The following is a 23887-nucleotide window of genomic DNA, read 5'->3' on the forward strand; positions in this document are numbered from 1 at the left end:
GTGAAAGAACTTCCTTTACCCTAAGGCAAGACAAATCTCCCTTTCAGGAATACAGCATTTGGAAGATTGGTTTCACAGTAATCATGATTAGAATACTGCCAAAAGTCTCTGTTAGGAGGAGGTTATGATTAGGGCTGCAACTAACGATTATTTTAATAATCGATTAATCGGCCGATTATTTTTTCGATTAATCGATTAATCGGATAAAAAAAACAATATGCAAATTTTTCGTTTATTTAAAAGAATTTAATGAACTGGATGTTAAAAAACAACTTAAAATTTACATTAACATTCTTATTTTGTTATGATGTAATAAAAAACAATATTTTCAAAGTACAAGAACCCAAACACAATATTTATGAAACAAAATAACCCCAAACATTCTGAAAAGAGGTGGACTATTACTGTTCAAGAAACTTTGCCCCAGCACTTTGCACTTTGCACCCAGCACTTTGCACCCAGCACTTTGCACCCAGCCCTGGCACTTTGCACCCAGCACTTTGCACCCAGCACTTTGCCCCAGCCCTGGCACTTTGCATCCAGCACTTTGCACCCAGCATTCAGCACTTTGCACCAGCACTTTGCACTTTGCACCCAGCCCTGGCACTTTGCACCCAGCACTTTGCACCCAGCCCTGGCACTTTGCACCCAGCACTGGCACTTTGCACCCAGCACTTTGCACTGTGCCCCTGCACCCAGTCTCTAACTCTGCCCTGCACCCAGCCCTGCCCCCACATTCTGCCCTGCCCCCACACTCACACTCTGCCCTGCACCCACTCTGCCCTGCACCCACACTCACACCCTGCCCTGCATCCCCACCCCCACTCTGCCCTGCACCCAGTCTCCCACTCTGCTCTGCACCCACACTCACACCCTGCATCCCCACCCCCACTCTGCCCTGCACCCCCACCCCCACTCTGCCCTGCACCCCCACCCCCACTCTGCCCTGCACCCACACTCACGAACCGCTCTGTGCGAATGGAGCCACTCGCACAGAGCGAACCGCTCTGTGCGAATGGAGCCACTCGCACAGAGCGAACCGCTCTGTGCGAATGGAGCCACTCGCACAGAGCGAACCGCTCTGTGCGAATGGAGCCACTCGCACAGAGCGAACCGCTCTGTGCGAATGGAGCCACTCGCACAGAGCGAACCGCTCTGTGCGAGTGGCTCCATTCGCACAGAGCGATTCGCTCTGTGCGAGTGGCTCTGTGCGATCCGTGCACATAGACATGAAGAATACTTACCTCCGGAACGCGTCACATCCGTCACGTAGCTAAAAGAAGGCGGAGACTGCAGAGCGTGTAGCAGAAGCGGGGAACGCTCGCGGAGGTAAGTAAAAGGAGCCGAGTGCTCCAACGACGAATTGATCACTCGATTAATCGATAACGGAAATCGTTATCGATGATTTCCGTTATCGATTATTATCGATTTTATCGATTCGTTGTTTCAGCTCTAGTTATGATCATACCTGGGAACTTCTCGGCTCCGGCTACCCGGAGCCTTCCCTTGCGGGAAGCGTCCAGGACTGCACACTGACGTCGGCGGGCGGTCCTGCTGACGGAGGATTCTGGTGTTGAAACGGAGGAGCAGCGCTCACTCTGTAATCTCTGGGTCAAACCCAGAGAGTTCCCAGATATGGTTATGAGGTTATAAGCATCATCCAAGGCAGCACCAGGGGTTATGAATACGAAGTCACTGCGGTAGAAAGTTTGAAAAGTAGTCTAATGACCATATGAACCACTGGCATGCTCTTGCTTATTGGACCATTCCTTTTGGTTGCTATGGTGATTTTTCAAACTTTGTGCCACTGCGACTTTGTGTTCATACTTGTAACCATGTCCTACTAATTTGCTGTACTCTGTCTATAGGTGATCAAACATTCTAGTTCAGTTCATTGTGGCCTCAACCGCGTGTCCTAACATATTAGAATATATAGAACATATTAGAATATATATATGTATAATGAATCTACCTTCAATGCGAGAGGCTTTTTTATGGAAGGAATGTCCAAAATCAAAGTGGCCTGGTTGATGGTTTGAATAATTAATTTACATGGTCTGTAGCACTATGGGATGTGATCTTATCTTCAAGGCATAACCTTCACTTGTGTGTCTCCTGTGCAGAAAATTGTGTGTTTGCCCTAAAACGATATGTTATTCCTCTGGACATCCCTCAGTTTACTTGATGTCATTGCTGACCTTCAAGCTAGTTACCACTTGAATCTATATGTAAACCACCTCCGAAAGACCTCTTGGCCTAATCTGGTGGAAATATACACAGTGGAAACGTAAACGCTTAAGTCACAGGGAACACCTTCCACGGATGAATGTGTAGCACTAATCTTACATTCATAACGTAGTCGGCAAACACGGAAAAAACATGATTACCCTGCCCATGTTCGTTACTGGAAGTGCTTTGAAAGTTTAACGGGAACACCACATTTTAGCAATACATAAACGTTAGGATTTTCTGATGATGCTTTTGATTTATTTTTCTCTGGGCTTGTAATGAAAGAACATTCCAGGAGGACTGATGGTAAAAGCTGAAATCACGGTTCCATGGAATATTAAGTCCTAATTGGAGCTGATATTTGTGGACTATTTAAGAATCCCTTCATTTTTATTACTGTATTTCCTGTGGGCCAAGCATATTCACAAGGGAATTCACAAACAAATGTAGCATGAATATTCGTCGTCATTGGCGTGATGTCCCCAACAGCCACTAATTCATCTGACATTTGTTTCAACAAATTATACATTGCCATAGTGACCCCGACCGCCTTCCACAGAAACTGATATGGATCCTTTTGCTAGCCTTTATAACCCCCATGAGCTGAATCTCTCTGTAGCTGCCTCTTATGTTCAAAAAATACTTAGTTTATTCTACATAGAAGTTTATTATGGGGTGCGATATGTCGTTTAGCAGATGATAAAGCTATGAGGTGCATGATAACTTACTTTAAGCTCTGGAGGGCAGGGACCTCCCTTTCCACCGTGTTCATACAGATTGTACTCTGGTCCTAATGTTTGTGTGACTACTGAACGTCTTACAGTCCTTCCCTTATTGTACTATACTGTAACCTGTATGTACATACCTCCAGCTGTGGTATTTTGGCGTCGTGAATGTGTGTATTAATACATTGCAAGTATTGAAGCTTGTGCTTTCAAAGCTTTATCGATTTTAATGATGTTTCTCACACATCCATGGGGTAACTCTATTAAGAAGGGGCACTCCCAGTGAATTCCGCATGGGTAATATGTAGTCAATGGGACCCTGCTGCCATCAAATGCACATTAATGGATGTGATAGCTGAGTGGTCCATTGAAATGTATTGTGTCATCCCCCACAGATTCTGCTGGGTCTGCATATGTGCATTTGCCTCTTTCATCTAGTTGGCTTGCGGGGTTAATTAATGCATATTAAAGTACTTTTATGCTAATTTTTTGTTGGCGGGTCTGTATGGGCCACTATATTGTGCCTTTAAGAGCTTGGCTCTCCAGAGTTGGGTCTTCCTACTTCATTGTCAGTTGAAGGAGGGGAAACTTTGACCTCTCTCTCAAACCCCTGGTTTAGTGAATGGGCCTCCAACTCTATGTCCTTGCTTTATTTTTCCTTCCTCCACGCTAAATGCATATTCTCACCACTCCCTCTTCTGTATGGAGAAGTCCAGCCCAGGCTTCTGCTTCTCAATTTTCTGCTGTGGCGAGGAGGATCATTAACTTGATGTCTCTGCAAGTTTCAGAGACCGCACCTTTCTCCAGTTTCTATTTTTGCTCTCTGACTTAGGTGTGGGAAGAGAAATGATGGGTTTTCTGTTTAAATGAGGTGCTCTGCAGGCACATCACAGCCGTGCACACTACCTGTTACCAGTGAACAAGGAACGTTGTAATCAGTTCTTCCAATTAGGAATATGAAATGAGTTAAAACCTATACTTAGTCATGCGTCACATTAACCTTTCAGCAGGTTCGCTGCTGTATGCTCCTATTCCCCATGGCTGCCGTTCTGCACCTTAATGCGCTCGTAATTTCATGTACTTTTCTTTTTAAGGTTATGACTAGATGTTTTCTGGATATTTAAAATCATCAAAAAGTTTCTTTTACAATAAGTGGGCTTTGTGTAAGTTTACTGTAAATGTGAGCTACACTTCCATTCTAAAGTGAATGTAATGCTGGAACTTTGTAATTGTGTATTCCCTTTAAACTCTGGTCTACTATTATTAAGAGGCATGAACTTTTGGTAGCCGGGTTGGACCCATATTTTAAAAGGGTACCATCTAATTTTTTTTTTCTTGTACTTATAATCTGAAGAAGAATCCTTAGAGGACCCGAAAGCTATTTGGGCAAAATACCCATTTCTAATATTAAAATTATTGTAGAATGAAAATGAATGCGCACACAGATCTTATTTATATAACATATTTCAAAATCATATGCAATGTGATGACTTTGATACATTCTTTTCTTCATATATGTTTCACAGAAGCTTCTTAAGCGTTGGATGAGCAGATAACCAGCTTGTCAGAAAGCAGGCTGTGTTATATATTTAGCGACCCGCGTCTCCTCAGAGTCTTGTGTTATTCGTTATGGCAAATCAGGCTGTGACAACTTTTCTTTGGAGCCAACGAAAAAATGAGCCAAAGTGTCCAACCTCCCATAATACCCCTTATTTAATTAATGCCTCCTGGGATTTCTCATTGTACGGTTTAGTGATGACTGGCCATAACTTCACCCATAGCAGGCACTGTTGACTGACAGTTATTTTACGCAGAACATGTCCATCACGTCAAACCTTAGGTGCCCAGAAGCAGTTCCTAGTTGCCATGGCAGCGAGATGCCAGGGCTTCGTCAAGCTCTGCATTATACTAATGCAAGGATCTGTCACACATTTCAATTTCTTTATTTTTTTCCAGATTCTGATATTTAATGTACTATATATTGTAAAAAATATGGCTCATCTGCAAAGTGCGATACTTCCTATGATGGCAGGGATTACTTCAAAGCCTGTTTGGTAACACACTACTGACTATAAAATATAGCTTAAAGAACTGATGAAATGTATACTCGAGGTTCTTGGCTTGTGGAATTATTAGGGACCCATAATTACAATAATTAAAATGTGATCATTGTGGCGGTAAACGTGGTATCTGCCTTCTCGCCTTTCCTAATTGTCCCCTCCAAGACTGTGAGTTGTTTATACCCTGTAACGCTATATATTACATACGGATGATTCTAACCTGTAAACCAGTGGCTACAAGGTCCCACATTTTGCAATACACAGAATACACAAAGCTAATTTTGTCTGTACACAGATCTTCTTCCTGGAAATCCACACTCAGTCCCTAGAAGGAATACGTAGAACATCAAAACCCAGTTACAGCACAATGCTTGGAAAAGTCCGGCTGATGAAGGCTAAGCCGCATCTTTCGCTGTGAATGCATAGGGGTTTTCATAGAGAAAGCATTTTCTATTGGTCCCCTGGAACGCGATTGACGTAAACATACCACATGCATGTTTGCTTTCTAACCATAGATATTTTACTAATAAACAAAAACCAGTATATTAACCAAAGTAATGGAACCCAGTTATTGGAATGATGAGATTATAGAGGACTAGCTTTATATAGCCTTTCTGTACGATGTCAAGGTGAGCCTTTTCCTTGTGAGTGTCCGTGGGAACACAAGATCTCCTTTTGCTTCATACTTGGTGCTCCAGTTATGGTGGAGACCCTAGCGCATTTTCACTGCCAGCCTGTAATCTGAGATATTGGGAATATAGGTCAGTGGGTTCTGATTTAGGTTTGCAAGCCATCTTGAATGGATAGTACAAGTAGGAACAACATTGTATTTAACCCCAACGGCATTGACTTTAGCACCAGTGACTACTGCTATTCGTCTAGCCCTTGGTTGGTAACATTTTTGGAGTTGTAGATTTTGTATCATTGCTGGTCGCACGTATTTCCCTATTGCCCTGTGTTATGTGTATATCTCATATCTCTTTATGCTGAACTGTAGGCATAGAGTTACTGTCCAAAAAACTCTGCAGCATGTTGTGTCTCTTGTCTGTCTTATGTGGCCTACCCCATGATAATGTAGTGTGTAAATAATAAAAATTAAAATGACTTTAAGGATTGGAAGACGAGAAGAAGATAAATAAACCCTAGTGCATAGTGTACAGCGAGGAGGTGGCCGAGGAGTGGACAGAATGCAGTGTGCTCCTCCCCAGGCTGTTGAACTCATAATGTTGTGTTAGCTTCTTCTTCTGCTTTTTGGCTAAAATGTCCTGGGATCTGTAGTTCACCAATAGCTGATTACCTACAAGTAAAATGAAAACCTAATTTTCCGTGTAGCTATATTAGTAAAAACAAAAGTTAGACATACTTATTTCAGTGTTTTGGCAGCTAAGCTTGGAATAGAAGTGCTCGTTTGTTTGTACAATGTTAATTTGGAGACAGTATGATGAACAATATGTGACCCGTGCCCCGTTGTCTGGAAGACTGTACTGTATATTCAGCACTGTTAAAGCTATCACTATGAATAGTGTGTTTTCCGCTATGTGACGCTGACTCCACATTGCAAGCGCCGTTGAGTGGAGTGAACTCATTGGCTTTCTATCTAAAGGGTTTCAGTGGCCATAGCCCCTTCTGCTGATCTTTGAATGCTGCTGATCACAGAAGGTCAACCGGCATGTTTTACTACCGCTCTCCTTATTGTACTACTCTGTGTTGTGTTTTCATTCTCTCATGTTTCAACTAATGTAGGCTTTTATTCAAAAATGGTGTGTCGGGCTCTTAAGATTTCAAGTATACATTGGAGGCACTACATTATATATACACAGACAGATACGATAGATGAGACTTTCATTTGGTTGGAATCACATTCACTTTTAGAGGAGCAGTATACTCATTTTTCATTTGTAATTCCAAAGTACTCATTTAAGCACATTTCCATGTTAATTGTTTGATTTCATTGTGCTTGGTGTTTATTGGAAGAAATGTTTTTTCCCTCTCTTTTTTTAGTGTGATTACATTTGTTTTCTTTTGTGGAGAAAATGAACCTGTCCTTTGCTTGCACTGTAACTATAGTGGTGGCATAATCCTGCTATATAGGTAATTATAATATTGTTTTTCATAAGCAAAGAAGGTTTTTTAAACTTCCATTAGCTGATCATTCTTTGCTTTTCAGATCCGACCTCCGCATTAAAATGGATTATTGTATCCTTTGTTTAGATCTGGGGGCAGGAGCCACCTTTCCTGATGGTTTGAGTGATTGTAATATTCATTTGACCTCCTGTTCTCTAATGCTATAATAATGCTATAATGCCATGAGCACACCTCATGGAACCACACAAATAAAATACGCATATGCCATGCATTTCCCAAACGAGATGAATTTACAGAGGGGACAGCTACATTCGTTATTACTATTGCCGTAATCTGTCTCTTAATGCAGCCCCTGGTATAACCATACTTCCCCATTGAAATCTAAATATATATGGAGCTTTGTTTACACTTACTAAGTCTGATTTAATATCCCTTTTATTTATTTTTTCTATATTTGAAAAAATCATGTGCCGGTCTCTAAGGTTTTCAAGGTAGTGTATGGAAGACTAGAATGTTGTTTTTTTTTTTTAATGTCATAGCGTATAAAGGCATTGTGATTCCTTGGGCTGTACTTCACTATTCATTATGAAGGGCCAACACGGACGGGTTTGTCCAGTTGGAATGGCTGAGCTGGCCCTGTATAATGCATTGTTTAATGGGTAAAGGAACTGGGTGATTGTAACTATACGTCAGACCGTGTCAGCCTTGTTCTTCCTGCAGTAGAAGCTCGCTGGGGATGGACCTTCAGAATGAATAGTGAAGTGAAGGAGCTGAAACTCAACTCTCCTGCCAACTTTGTGTTTATTTATTATTATTATAACCACAAAACGCGCTTTGCCAGCCCTGGCTGCCAGCCAGCCCGTGTCATGAAGCCCCTGTGGTTCACAGGCTGTGGTGTTCTACACTGATTGTTTAGTTGTTTAAATCCTTTCTCACACAAATATTTAGACAGGTATTGTGTTCTCTGCTTTGTCCACGGTTTGGGATTAAAAGGATTCATTTGTAGATGTTCAGATTTAATTTGAATTTTGTTGTGTCGTTTTGACAACGTAGTCTGCCGTGATTTGTGTGTTAGCTGATATATACTCGGCTTGAGCGAGTTACCTTTATACACGATGCAAGTCGTGGCAGCAGAATGGAGAGGCCGCGTCGCCATGTGCTCATTGCATCTCTGCGACTTGCGAAGATTCATTCTTTATCTAGTGCCAATCATATATTGAATACGCAATGAAAACCAACTTTAACTCCGCACCTCTCATCTCCCGTTATATGCCTTTGTATGTATAACCTTATATGTATATATATATATACCTTATATGTATATATGTATAAGTGCATGTATAACTGCACTGCGGAATTCATTCGTTGTGTATGAGTTGTGAATAAAATCTATCAGCTGATAGATAGGGTGCTTTTAAAACATTTCAGTCCACAGAATTTCAAATAGGTTAATCTGGCCTTGCGTAATACATAGAACTGTTTAAAAACAAACAAACAAAAAAAACCCTTTGTAAATCTGTTTTTAATAAAAAAAAAATATCTTTGCATAACATATTTTCAGGCTGCTGCATATTAGCCGTTTGCATGTGTTCTAGCAATAGATGGACTAGTGATTCACGCTGAACCTGCTCTGACTTATTAAAGTCATTCCCTTAAAGAATCCGCTCATGGTGTTTGATCGAGGAAAGTCGCCAAAGTCTGACCACAATGGCAGCCTCTCGGTCTGCTGATAAAGGTAGTTTATTGATGCAAAATGAGATAACATTATTAATGATAACCTACATTACTGTATGCAGTGCTGGTTTTTATGCCCAAGGAGAAAAATATTTTTTAAGTGGAACTTTAAACAGGGCAGAGAACGATTGCTGTCCACAAGTCGCATCCAACCAATGTGAATAACGTGGAGCAAATGTATGGGTCAAAATCACCCAAACACTGTGTGCAAAGCTGGTGCTTAACTCAAAATACTTAAAGCCAAATATCAATGTGTGGGGGCTGAATCCCTAATACTAGCCTCATATTTCAGTTTCTTCTTAGTAGCGTTTTCTCAAGAAAAAAAACAAAAGTTGTTAAAATATAATAAAGAACAAAATTTCACTGTAGCATTTGTAACAATAATATGAGGGAATTTCAAGCATATATATATATATATATATATATATATATATATATATATATATATATATATATATAATATAATTTATTACACACACATATGATATATATTATATAAATATATGAAAATACGCAGCTTTTACAGCACAAATGTGATATACTTAAACTGTGAGCGGGTACATGTGATCAAGCTGGGGCATGCAAGGCTGTAGAGTAACACTGTTTATATGACCTTTGCAGAGACGGCGGAGAGTAAAAATTGGAAGAAAGACGTCATTTTTGGGATATGAGTAAGGTTGGAAGCTTCCAACATCAGATTTGTTATAAATAGCAGGGTACAGACATACTCGCAGGGCAGATGCGCCGTCCGCTACGTAGCCGTGGCTTACTTTGGAGCTACTTTAGAAGAGCGGGATTCTTAGGGTAGGGGAGGGCATGCACCTATCCTTAAAAAGTGGCTAGTTCTTCTTTGGGGGCGAGTTCTGCCATCTGCAAAATACCAGATTCTAACTAATAAAAGCACAATGTTATATTAATGTGTAGCCGAATGCTGTTTTTAGTGCAAGGTGATTAATTTTATGCCCTTAGAAATGAACATGTTAAGCTGGCTAGTTTTTCTACATTTAGACTCGTATCTCAGGTCCACACTGGCTAACCGCACAAGCTATACATAGTTTTAATACATGAATTTAGTTATGTTAAAAGCTCCAAAGGCGACAGTTCCCCTTTAAGCAGAAGCATATAAATATGTTGGAATAGCCTACATTTTGGTCTCGCACAACATTTGCTTACATGGAAGATGTTAAACTTTAAACTCATTTCCTAAATTTATGTCTAGACACGGCAGTCAAAACAGAAACCCCTCTGTTCATAGGTTCAAGACACGAGCTCCAAAGTCTTAATTTATGGACCTGCGAAAGAGAAAGATGCTAGCCATCTTAAGTCACACAAATGATTTTAAACGGCGTATACCATTGAAGGCATTAGGGATAACCTTGTCATTATTTTAGAACCTGAACATTATAGTGGTATTTCATTAAAGTTGATACCTTTTTTTTTTATCGGGCCAACATAGAAAAGATGCAGAGTTTAGAAAAGCTTTTGGGACCACGGAGGTGTTTGTGTGTCTGTGGCACATGATTTTTTTTTTTTGTTGTTGTCTAAAGGAGTCATCGGCTAATCATGAACTCTTTCAAGAAATTATTCTTTCTCAAAACATGGCCAATTTCAGGGCATGTTAGCAATGTTGATAGCGCACTTGTGCTCAGCGAAATAGCGGAAAAGTTGGACATCCCTGAGAGATAGGACATCCCTGACAAACCAGCCCTGGACTTGGGAATGCGTTAATTTCGAACGAACCAAAAGAAAAAAAAGTACAATATTTCTAGCAAACTGGAACACAGTAGATAGTCTGATTTAGAATGCCGTAGAACCTTCCGGAGGTAAATGAAAGGTCAGCCATATTGAAATCCATATACACAGATTCAAATATGTATTTAATAGAAATGCAAATTATTTCATGCTATCACAGAAAAGATAACTAGTGATTGTGTTACGGGATTAAAAATCACTTCCACGGTCCGCTGTCGGGGTTTTTTTTGTATTTTTGTTTGGAATTATCGCTTTGCCGCTTTTTGGAGCTAAATGTTTACCGTGCTCAATAAAATGGTACCAATGGTAATAACCTTTTAGTATTTCCTTATTTAAAAATTGTTAGTCTCCATTTGGGGTTCTTATCTTTACTTATATGTGGCAAAAGACCCCTGCTGAAAAGATATATCGTTTATGACTATGGTGGATGATCTGATCTATTGCTCGCTATAGATCAAATTTCTTCTCATGTGTCCCAAAGTTAATTATTGTGAACAGACAAAATGTATTTTAAAATTCACAGAGACCTTGTGAAGGTCAGAGTAGAATGTGGTCTATTGGATTTCTCTTTGACACGCCACCTCTGAAGTCTAACCTTTGATGGCAAGGAGCCTATGTGGTTCGTTGCTTTCAGTATGCCTACATTGATCTTAGAATTCACAAATGAAAGGCTTCTTTGTCCTTAAACCAGGATTTAAGAATTTTTTTTATGAAAGATTTCTCCACTGGATGTCTCTTATGTGTCCTGGGGTTGACATCTCCGTGTTTTCTTGATCATCTCCGAGGCAGTCGTGGTAGAACTTGTATGTTGATATTTTTTTTTATTGGTGAAGAATTCTGTTATTTGGCAATTAAAGGCGCATAAGCTTAGTGGAACCCCCTTATGGCATCTGTGCAATATAATCTTAAAATATTAAGGCGTCAACAAATAACTGCCCAGGCCTTAACATCCCTATGCTTTTATGTCAGTAGACCATGTATAGACCTTAAGAGGTTAGTGTTTCGTAGTACATTTAATACACCCTCTTTGTGGATGTGTCATTTTGCTTGTAGATTTCTATAAAAGCCTTACCTTTAACTATACATAGCATGATGTATGGTTGAAATGTCAACATACCAAACCCCATATCCCTGAATCATTGGGCCTTGTAGAAAACGGCTATCCATACCAAGGAAATTAATAACAAATAATGTTGAGTAAACCTCTGAGAGAAAATTGTGCCCCTCTTGTGGATTTTTTAATATCCTGATCACACTGTATTAATTTTGCATTATCAAGTGCCAATTCTGGGGCGTTTTTTTCCCCCTTCAGGGCTGCCTTGGCTCTTTTATAATGCATATTTCATATGGCGAGATGAAATGCGTTTTTACTTGCCATCCATGTTTTTGCGGCACGGCAATTCACGTGGTCTTTTCCGATGAAGTCCATTGAATTGTAATTGCTTGCGTGATAAACGTGTTGGAAATCCCATTGTTTTGGGTTTGTATGTCCCATTTTTACATCTGCTACGTTTCTACATGAAGCCATCATTTCATCTCCAGAATGTTTTTAGGCCTTGTATGTTAGTGTTTTTTGCTGGTGAGCAGTGCTTTGTGGGTTCGGATCATGTGCAGAGGGCATTTTGTCTTATTGCTCCAATAGAGCCTTTCTGTTCTAACTCTTTCCAGTTTGGGTTTTTTGCCAATTAGTTCAACATAATGCATTTTATTGGAAACTTACCCAAAACACTCATTACTGAATCAAGACACAGTGTTACCATTTTTTGTTCCCTCTGTTTAATTGTGTTAAAGCATTATAGCAATTATGACTACCTACATTAAGCGCTTTTTTGTTTGCTTAACATTATGTACAGTGGGGAAAAAAGAGATATTGTAATCTTGGGTAAGACATAATTTATGAGTACTTGTTATCGTTTATTCACAACTTGCCAACCTCCCCCGCGTTTCTGTACACCGATAAAGAAAAAAAAAAGCCTCTTAATATGTGATTTGTGACCTAACCTACAGATCTGGTTGCTGTTCTGAATTCCAGGCTTGTTATATGTTTTATATCCCAATGTTACGCCTAGGTGGCTTCCTGATTTAGGGGTAATTAAGTACTAGAGATTGCTAGTGCCCACTCATCCTGTGATCTGCGCAGTTTGATTGCATGCAGGGGTTGGTTCACTAAACGGTCTCCGTGCTCACTTTCATTGTTATCAGTATGTTCTTCAGCAGGGTTCCCGAAGCTTACCTGCCATATAGACTAATGCGATATTAGCCTTAAAGGGTAGATCCAGGCAGATCTGAAGGAATTATGGCCTGGGAATGGTTACTTGCCCTATAATGAACATTTTGTTCTTCCATTTTTGACAATCTTATGTTTCTAGTCTTGCCTCACCCCACCATTTAGAAAATCTGCCCTACGGTGAACATCCCATACTTCCCAAAATGATTTATCCCTTCGCTAGTTTGTACTGTGCTGTAGACTAGAAACAGGCAGAATATGACAGTCCATGTAGTGTATCTCCTACTGCATTACTTAGTTATAAAGTAAAAAGGATGTGCTATATTTTTGTTGTATGTTTTATTTTAGCAGCTTCTAAGCACATTTTGCTCCTTGACCTCGATTGCAGACACTGGGCAAATGTGAGAGGCCACTGTGATCTCTCTGCTTGGGGTTTAGCTGTGATGGTGCTCTGTTTATATGAATTATGCTATGAGCTCACAATGTATGAGTCGGCCTGTATTATCCCGTGAAGCCTTGGAAGAAAAAGGGGTTGGTGTTGCATATGAATCTTTCTGCATAACCTAAGCAGTAAAGATTAGGCAATTTTCTGCCACAAAAGGGTTAACATAGAACACTATGTGTGGAATTAATCTATTAAAAAAAAAAGTGTTTGTCTATGTATGTATATGTAACAAAATAGATATATACATATATATATATATATATATATATAATATATATACATATATATATATATATATATATAAATATATATATATATATATATATATATATATATATATATATATATATACACATATATACATATACATGAGATGGTCTTTTCTCATCTGCTGAGTATCAGAAAAATGTAAAGTATACGAGTCTGAGTCTTGGGACGTCACTTCTGAGTCAATGTGCTTTTATAGATATGCCGTTACTTATATTTGGGAGCTCATAGGGTTTGATCAATAAACTGCCCGGGAGTTGTTGTTAATTTATACTTGGTACCGTCATGTTATTACCGCACATACACCACGTCTCGTAGGATTCCCGAATATCCAGATGCAGCGTGAGAGTCCAGGGTCCGGTAGTTAATAGCTGGAGAGCTCCTCCTGACGCAGTCACCACATCAGTTCAAAAGCCTAACGTGTAATAAATGATGTGGTGGATTAAAGGGCCAGGTTCTCGGATACAAATGATGTTACGCGCACACACATTCTCCCACCTGCCTTGGCATCGGGTATTTGTATGTGTAAATAATGATACTGTTAGCAGGGGTGTAGGTAAAGAAGAACATTAGTTAGGGAGGTGGCTTTAGTACCATGACGGTTTATTGACACAGAGGGCCATAAAGGAATGGCAGTATAATTACATTGAAATAAACCGGTCGACGGCCACAGGAAGAAGTAAAACTGGCCCTTTTTGTCTTTGTTGTCTTATATGCTTTCACAGAACCTCAATGAAATTATAGGTTACAGAGCATTGTTGAAGTGCTGTGCATATATTCGTTGTAATTTATTTGATGTATTAAAATGAATTAAAATGACTATGTTGCAGCACATACTCTGTACCTTGAAATCATCTGACTTATTTTAGGCTTCGGGAAAAGCCCTGTTAAGCCGCAGTGTGTTTTGCTCGTTATAATTTTGGTATGGTGATTAGGCATTTTTTCTTACGTGATACTCTTGTCATTGTGACAGCTATATCCTTGGAAGGCTGTTATCTCAAGGAAAATGCTGCCAGCTTTGCCCGTGTAACAATATATTTAGAGAGCAATTACCACACTCAAGAGTGTTGATCTCCAGATTGTACGTGGCTGACTCTTTACTCGGTCAGGATATCCCATGTAGGTTTACAAGCTTTAAGTAGTGTGTTGGACAAAATCTAAGCTCTAGCTAGCCAAATAATGGCACTCTGCGCATTGCTAGACAAACGAACCTTAGCAGATCTGTAACTATATTCCTTCCTCTGAACGGGTCATTTAAGAAGTCCTTTTTTATGGCGACCACCTATTGGGGCCCGCTTCCGTGTCATGTGACAGGCGTTTCCAAAGAAAATTATGAGTGAGACAAAGTTGACATGATTTTAAAGTTATGGGAGTGAACAGCAACTACAAATGATGTCTATAATGCTTACTCAGAATTGAATATTAGGAACATATTCACTAAACCAGGAGTTTGCTGGGGAGTTGCAACTTCAGAGCCCCTTCTGGTAGGTTTTTGTTGGGGGAAGTGTGAAACTTGGCCCAGATCTCCCAGAGATCATTCAGGGAGTACGTTTTCAAGGCCTGTCCACTCATTGCCTATGGATAATACAGGGACAACTCAGATCTCCTTGCAGGAGAAGCTCACTGCAAAATCCCTGTTTATTGAATGAGCCCCAAGGACGGAAGTCTTAAATAATTCAACATTCTGTGTTTTCTGTAAAGGTCTGAAGTATCTCAAAGTAGAAGTAATCTGGCAGTATTACTTACCCTTGTTTGTGTTGACCACTCTCATTTATAAATATCACACTTCTTCCTGAGGCCACCCGGGCGGAAATAGCGATTCCTTTGATTTTAAATAGATATTCTATTGTTATGACTTGGCAACCTAATGAATTCTGTGTATGTGGGTTAATTTTGGATTTAGAGTATTCTGTTACCGTGCTGTTCAGTTGGTAAATTATTGGTAAACTCTGAAACTATTGCAGTTAGGACAGAAAAATGCTTGAGCTTTAACAAATATGATTTTATGTTTTAAAAACAGAATTGAAAGCTGTTAAATGGGAATAAATATAATACATGATGCCAAACATTCTCGGGTTGTGAAACAGAAACACAATAACCAGTTTAAATGATTACATCGAAGTATAACCATCAGCAGATAAGATACTCTGAAATAGTAAAAAAAAAAAAAAATGGTAAAAATAGGGAAGTATTAGAGAAATGTTGTTTTTGTGATCTGTAAAAACAAAATGGGAGAGACAAGTCTCTCGGTGATTAAAGGTTACGAACACACTGCTGTCTCCATCCCTGGATGTCAAGATAAATGAAACTGTCGTCTGAAATGGCCAGGCTTCCAAGTTCATTTGTGTAATACCCCTCCAAAACAAGGAGTGCCATCCATTGGCATCGTAAAGTTATGGATTTTGATTGTATAAAACAGTTATTTATGGAGCCCTCTGTTTAATGCCTTTTATCCCAGTTACCAGGGTGAGAAGATATCCACATTCGCTTATTCACATAATGACTTGGCACATGATTGTTCTGGGTTGTAAATGGAGGTGAATGATACGGTTTGACGATACACACAAGCATTATATTTAATGTATGAATAAATCACTGCACATCCTCGGATATCCCCGGCGATACACAATTTCCAAATTAGCAATAAAAATACTGTAAAATAATGTTTCTCTGTACTTTTCTTATGTGTAGACCCTAAAATTTCACCAGCAGTCCCTTATTACATAGTTTAATATAATAAAGGTCTGGGCACATCTTTTAGCCGGTAGCCTGGATTAAAATGCAGTCCTTTTTTGTGTCAAGAACTGGATAGCAATGTGAAGCATAGAGACGGGGGTTGGGCTCCGTTAATGAAATCTAACCCCCAAAAAGCTTGTGAGTTTCTCAAACCAGACAGGAGATGCACAAAGAAAAAAAACAAGGATTGAGGCCTACAAGTTGTACAACAATGCTACAAAAGGCAAATGCTTTCAGTATATCACAGAACAATAACTGTGCACGGTACATTAGAGATAACGTGTGCTACACAATGTTGGTCTTATTTTGTTTTGTATACATTTTCTTGAATATCCCATTCAGGCTCCCCTTTCCCTTATTGCACCCTTTGACGTTATGAAATAACGAAATTCGGCGTCGTTTTGAAGAGTACAGCGGAGGCTATATTTTAATTCCAATGTGATTGTCTCTTTGCAGCATTCGAAGCGTGATGCAGAAATATCTGGAGGAGAGAGGTGAACTGACCTTCGACAAGATATTCAACCAGAAAATAGGTGAGCTTCCAACCTTGTCAGAATAACTGATACGAATTAGAAACACAAGTTCAATGTGGTGCTTGAGCTTGTCTTTCCATAAAGTGAACCTTACATACTGTGGAGGTGTGCCATTTTAAATGTCATTGAGAGCTGATTTGTGAGGATTTGTGTTCTTTTTGGTGGAAGCTGGAAGTAGCCATGAGGAAGACGTGTTTGAGTAAAAAGGTAACTCTAAAGCTGGTACACCAGTAGTGAAAGAAGATAGACCTGCCTGTGTGTAGCCTCCTTATTTATGATCCTTCATGTTACTGTTGACGTGTTGGGTAAAAAAAACACACCAAGGTGATAAGTGAAGAGATCTCGCTTGTCACGTTGGACCATTTGCTTACAGTCATACCATTTACCGTGGACTGACTTCACAGCTAAACATATGGAGCTTCAGGACTGCGATTAACTTGTTGAAAGAAGGTGATAATTGGGATCAGATTTCTAGGCGGCGAAAGAAAACCGTGGCGATTTTAGATTTTACCCCTCTGACTTTACTTCTTTCCAATTATTTAAGGCTCTTTCCTGATTTGAGTGTCTTTTTTAAAAAAAAAATAAATACATTCTGTACTTTTATCATAGCGGGTATTTCAGATTCCAGGCAAATTTAGACAAGAATGAGATTGTTAGTTATTTGGTTTGGATTCAGTCCCGGTTATACCGCGGTTAGCCTTCCAGGCTGTCATATTCTTTTGTATTCTAATTACAGCCCTGAAAAATGATGGCAAATTTTTACAGAAAGTTATGGATCTGAAAGAATAAAAAGTTAACATTGTTTTTAGAAGAAGGGCATTTGTTCCTTTCATTTGCTACAACATATCGTCTTGTAGTCCTAAATGCTGGCTTTTCAAATAGGCTATACGCATTTATGTATGTAAGATATACATAATAATGTATAATAATATATATAATGTATAGATCCAATTAAAAGTTCTTTAATGTATTTAGAGGAACCTTTTTACTTTATATAGTCAACGACTCTAAAGAGAAACCCATCGGCGTTTCCTTTCACAAGCAGAAACCGCGCTAGATTCTGTAAACAGCCAAAATGTTCATAAACAACTTATGAACTTTTAGATATATTTAGATTTTTTTGTGGGATCGTTTCTGGGAAGGCTGCTGTTCCAACAATTACAACCATGGATATTATTTGTTTGGATATGTTTTTTGGGGGGCACCTTTTCTTTTGTTCTAAATAATACTGACAATTCATTATTAAAAGCAATTAGAAGCGTTGCAACGTTCTTAAAGCGGTCTAATTGCGATGACATGTACCTGCTAATTGTGCCAGTCCTTTGGTTTCTATAATAAACTTGTAGCAGAATCATTTTTGATGCATAACCCCCATAGTCTCCTGGAGTTTGGCTACATCTGCTTGCCTGTTTTTGTAGCCAGCCAAAGGAAACATTGTAAATGGATGTGGTCTGAGCATTATAACAGATGGCCAATGGCCTAATCTATTGCTATCCCGGTCATAATTTAGGGAGGGGAGGTGGCGCATGAAGACTAACACAGTAGGAGACGCGATGCAATTTGCTATGCTTTGCTTGTTTCTTAGAAAACCAAATTATTTTGGTTTAGTTTTGTGTGTTGAGGCAGATGTGAGTGCTTTCTATATTACCGTATTTGCTTGATTATAAGACGAGGTTTTTTTCAGAGCAAATGCTCTGAAAAATACCCCTCGTCTTATAATCGGGGTCGTCTTCTAATCAGACCTCAAATAGAGGTCTGATTAGGAGACTAAGATCCAGATCCCCCCCCCCCCACACACACACACACACTTACTGGTGCTTCCGGAGGTGAAGTTGGCAGCGGGGGTTTGTATGCGTCCGTCGCAAATACCTTCCCCGACTGTCAGAGATCAGAGTTCAAGAGTTCCTGATCTCTGAGAGCCGGGGAAGGTATTTGCGACGGACGCATACAAACCCCCGCTGCCAACTCCACCTCCTTCCGGCTGCCGCGGAATGAGATGTCAACCCGCTGCCCCGGCAATACAGCCGGAAATTGGAAGCACCGGTAAGTAAGTAAGTAAGTAAGTAAGTGTGTGTGTGTGTGTGTGTGTGTGTGTGTAATGCCTTACACCCCTATATGCCACTCTGGCACTTAGGGGGTTAAAATGCATATTACGGGGCAGAGTGGCATATAGGGAGGTATAAGGCATTTCAGGAGGCAGAGTGGCGTTAAGGGGGCATTTAATAGTGCACTCTGCCTCCTGAAATGCCTTATACCTCCCTATATGCCACTCTGCCCCATAATATGCCTTTTAACCCCCTAAATGCCAGAGTGGCATATAGGGGTATAAGGCATTTCTGGAGGCAGAGTGCTCTATACAATGCCTTTTAACTCCCTTAATGCCACTCTGCCTCAAAGGCATACCATGGGGCACAGTGGCATATAGAGGGTTAAAAGGCATATCATGGGCCACAGTGCCATATTGGTGTGGCAAGCCTGGGGGCAGATGTGCGTAACTGGGGGACAGGTTGGAAAATACAAGAAATAAAAACAAAAAAATATATTTTTCTCAATCATAGCTTTTATTAAAAAAAATAGTTTACATGAATTAACATTTACTGGTAAAACTTTTTTCCTTTAGGGTCGTCTTATATTCAGGCTTTTTCTTTTTTTCCTAAGTTAATATTCAGATTTTGGGGGGTCGTCTTATAATCAGGGTCGTCTTATAATCGAGCAAATACGGTAATTTCATTTGTGAGTACAGTCTTCCTTAAAGGGACCCTCGATCCTCTATGCATACGCACAGTTTCACTAGCCTAGCCTTGGCTTGTTTGGCCATATGGTACGCTATACTGTCCCTTTAATGCAATATAGAAAATGTTTCCATTTGTGGAATAAAAATCCCTCTGTCTTCCGTCTTCTATGTGTTTTTTTCATCTGCAGCGTGTTCGATTTATGTTTTGTAATCCATGTTCCTTGAAGGAATGTCCTGTAGTATATATTTGTCATCTCTGTACTGGAAAAAAAAACGAAAATTGAATTGCATTTTCTTTTCCATGCCCTGTGCTTCTGAACAGTCCTGGCTGCCTCATACAGAGGTCTCTGTATTCCGAATGCAAACATGTAATTATTAGAGATAATAATCATTTAGCCCATCTAGTCTGCCCATTTTTCCGGCTCTAAAGACCTCGGACCTTTTATCAGTCCTTGTCCTTGTCTTGTAGCGAAGAAAGCTTTATGCCTGTCTCATGCATGTTTAAATCTCACCCTCTCGGTGAAGTGCAACTTCCGTGAATACACCTATTAGCCTGCAAAAGATTTTTATTTTGGTCTTGGTTCTTGAGGCATATGCTCGTGGGCTGTGTACCATAATAACAGAGTTGTTGTGTAACTATTACTTCACTCCCTATTCAGTTCTTCTTTTGTATTAATATTTAACCTGTCGTGATCAATGGTGCCAGCTGGTGTGATAGCTCGCAGCGATAACTGCACTATGTTGATGGATCCGTCAGCATTATATGCGTTATAGTCCTTTAAGTACAACACTCTTTACATAGAAACACAGTAATGAGAAGGAAGTGCTGTTTAGTTCATGTCCATGTGACTGGCAGCTGTCCATCTGTTCAAGTACAACTCCCTTGACCCCAACCCGGTCTGCAACAGGTACCGTTCAACAATAACATGAGTGCGTGAATGAGGGTGGGAAGGCATGAATGAGGGTGGGAGGGTGTGAATGGGGTGGGAGAGCATGGAATTCAAATGAAAATTTATGGCCCTTTAATTTCTTTCTGTTTCGTTGGAGGCCCTCCTTGTTTTCAGAGGTTCGTACGACTTGAGAAAGTTGGCCAATTTAAAATAAATAAAAATTTGTACGAATCTGAATGCACACGTCTGTTGAATACTACTGTTATCGATGTATGTAATGTAGTAATTTAGGGTGAAGAAAAAAAAGACACAGGCCCATCAAGTGGAACATTCAGTGTATGTATAAATGATCTGGGCGTATATGGGTGTGTGTATGTGGATGTTTAATTGGCTCGTTAATCTGTAATTGAAGAGTTGATGTTGGGAATGCCTGACTTTTGATCTGTTCATCAGCAAACAACCAATACTTTGAATGGAGATACAGAGCCGGTTCTGTGCGGTGGGAGCAGTCCGCCCAGCACTGACAATGTAAGGACAGCGTATGTAAAAATAACACCCTGTGGGGTTCAGCACATGTAGCAGGGTCTCTTTAACCTTCTCAGTGCTGGCTCATGTAGCTACGGTACGGCTCTTCTACAGAATCAGGCTACTTGTGTGAGTATTACCAGTCTGTATACCAGTCTGTAATATGTTATTCCTCCCACAAGGTGGTTCTGCGTAGTAATACCACATAGTGAAATGATTTAATGGGAAGCCCAAACATTTAGAATAGCTAAGCTAATGTATTGAAACTACCAAATAACCTTTAGCATGTGCTTTTGGTTCATGAGTCCGTTTACATGCTTTGGAGATATTTTACTTTAAAAAATTGCCTTGTGGAAGTTGAGATTGGTGGTAGGACCACCATTATTTCATATTCCTCTCCCCCACCTTTACCAAGGCTGTCTGGGCCAATGAACATCAATCAGCAACTTAATAAGGCAGAGATAAGTAAGTGAGGAGGAATGATCAAAGCAAATACTGAGCTTCAGCTACCTATGCCTCCCCATGATATACACGTAAGGTGGGTTTCTAATGTACAATGCTTTCCTTGAGCCGTTATCAGATATTGTTCCCTGGATGATTCTTTCTGTTCTTTGCCGCCATAGAAAGGATGTCATGGCAACATATGAGGGAAGCGGTGATTGTGCTTTAGTGTTTCGTAAGGGGATGCTTTCCTGTTGGTAAGCTATTTAAAGCCGCGCACGCTCTGTGTATGCAGGATAGATATGGCTGGCTTTTGCAAGGAGACATGTTTTGAAGCAATTGCGTGAGTTGCGTTGTACTTGATCAATAGCGTGACCTTAATAAAGAAGCTTCTTCTTGTTTGCATGCTAGGGGTAAAAGGATGATTTCTCCCACTTTGGTAAATAGCATGCTGAGAGCTGACGGCTGTTGTATGCGTAGGTTTTCTGGTGTTTCTCATTGACCATGTCCCCTAAAAGGAGATTTAGATTTTATCAGTATAGTGTTAAAGGCATTTGTTTATGCGTATTTATTATGTATTTATTATGTAGCATATTAACGGTAACATAACACAGACAAAGCTCTCTGGTACAGAAGCGGGAGAGGGTCTTGCTCTTTTGAGCTTACAGTCTACTTGTATGACGACCCTGTAACAATTAATGGAAAGCTTCAAAGAAGAGAAGCGGCCAGGAGAACATTACTTCTCAAACTTTGCAGCAGAATGATTCTTTGTCAACGTAAAACCTTAACAACCTTTTGTCTATCCCTTTTTAACTGAAAATGGGCAGCATCGGGTATTTCGTGACGACATTCAGAAATTTTGACACCTCTAGAACCTCTTGCTTTTCATTGATTATTAACGCGATGGAATCAGGGAGCCCGTTCTCATCGTGAGACGGTATCCGGGCCGAGTAATTGAATGCAGCAGGATTGACGGGCAGCACTACGATGTTTCCTGGAAGAACAGGGTTGTTCCTGGGTAACATTGTGTAAATATTTGTGTGCAGATAATTCATGGTATCTCGGGTAAAAATAGCTCACTGAAATGACCCAGTACTTTATAAAATCTGTTTATTTCTTAGCTCAGGCACATTTTTACAGCCCGTATATAAAGGGCTTTGACCCGTAGGCCATTTTCTTTCATAATAACTTAAGACGGCATGGCAAATGATTGATGGCTCTCGCATACACGTGTATGTGTGTATATATATATATATCTATATATATATATATATATATATATATATCTATATATATATATATATATATATATAAAATCATATATCAATGTTTATGGTCGCAGGGCTGTACGATTCACAGCTTGCTTTAACGGGATGTAACAGTTAACTTTTCCAAATACACGTCGCTGCGGAGTAAATATTTTGCTAGCTAATGGGAAGTGGTGGGTATTTAGTGAACTGACTTGATGTGCTATTGACTCGGGGACAATAACGTAGTTGTGCATTGTTTTTAGAATACAAATGGTTGCTTATTTTTTTTAGTTGTTAGTGTGTGGCAGCTTGTTTAACGGGCAAGTTGTTCTGCTTTCGTATTATCTTTGCCTCCACGCTTTTGAAATACAGGAGTAGAGCCTAAACTGTTGTAGAAGAGCTGCTTCGTAAAAAAAATAATGTTAGATTAAGGGGCTTCTTTGATAAAGAATGCGTCTGCACAGAAGTGAATCTATATTTTATGGAACAGGGGTATCCAACCTGCGGCCCTCCAGCTGCTGCAGGACTACATCTCCCATCCTCCTCAGCCAGCCCTTTGGCTGAAAGAGCATTATGGGAGATGTAGTCCTGCAGCAGCTGGAGGGCCGCAGGTTGGACGCCCCTGTTATAGAGTGTTTGCAGACCATGTGAACTCCCTGACTTCATGGAGCGTCTGCAGCTTAAGACAAGACAAGGCAAGCTGTGCCGGCCATGACCTGCTGAGTGTTTCTATGAAAGGATGGCACACCAACCTGTCTCATACCGCCCAACAGTCCCAGTTTTCACAGGACAGTCTTAATTTTCAGGCTTTGTCCAGGGTCGCTGCCTCATTGATTTTATGGCTTTATGAACAAATTTTGACTTGAATGAGAAAAAACCTTGTTCTCAGTGAAAACTCAAATCAGTTATTGCATTTAATTCTACATTGGAGCTGGTGGAATTAATTGCTTTAGCTTAAATTTTTATTTGCTATTTTAAGCTGCTGCTGCCCAGATTTATGGCAGAAATCAATCATATTGCACTGACCTCTTACAGTTTTTATGGCCAACACTTCACTCATTCTCACTGAGTTCAATCTTAACCCCTTCAGATGCTTTACTGGGTAACTGGGAAGCCTGCAGGGGGGCATTTCAGGTTTCGTTAAATGGAAGAATATTTTTGGTTCCAATAACTGTTTTGAGTAATTGTACGCTTGGCTTGTTGACATAATGGTAATTTTCTGGTTTTCCCTAATAACAGCACATTGGTGAGGAA

The 23887-nt window shown here is 40.0% G+C and overlaps 1 protein-coding gene across 1 annotated transcript in view; it reads left to right on the plus strand.

Annotated features, from left to right (window-relative positions):
- GRK3 (G protein-coupled receptor kinase 3) overlaps positions 1–23887 on the plus strand; it is a 113165-nt gene that overhangs the window by 18469 nt on the left and 70809 nt on the right. The window contains exon 2 of the mRNA XM_053469351.1: positions 16717–16793. Within this exon, the coding sequence (XP_053325326.1) occupies positions 16717–16793 (77 nt within the window). The remainder of the gene's footprint in view (positions 1–16716; positions 16794–23887) is intronic.

Source organism: Spea bombifrons, chromosome 1, assembly GCF_027358695.1.
Source record: "Spea bombifrons isolate aSpeBom1 chromosome 1, aSpeBom1.2.pri, whole genome shotgun sequence".
Taxonomy (NCBI): Eukaryota; Metazoa; Chordata; class Amphibia; order Anura; family Pelobatidae; genus Spea; species Spea bombifrons.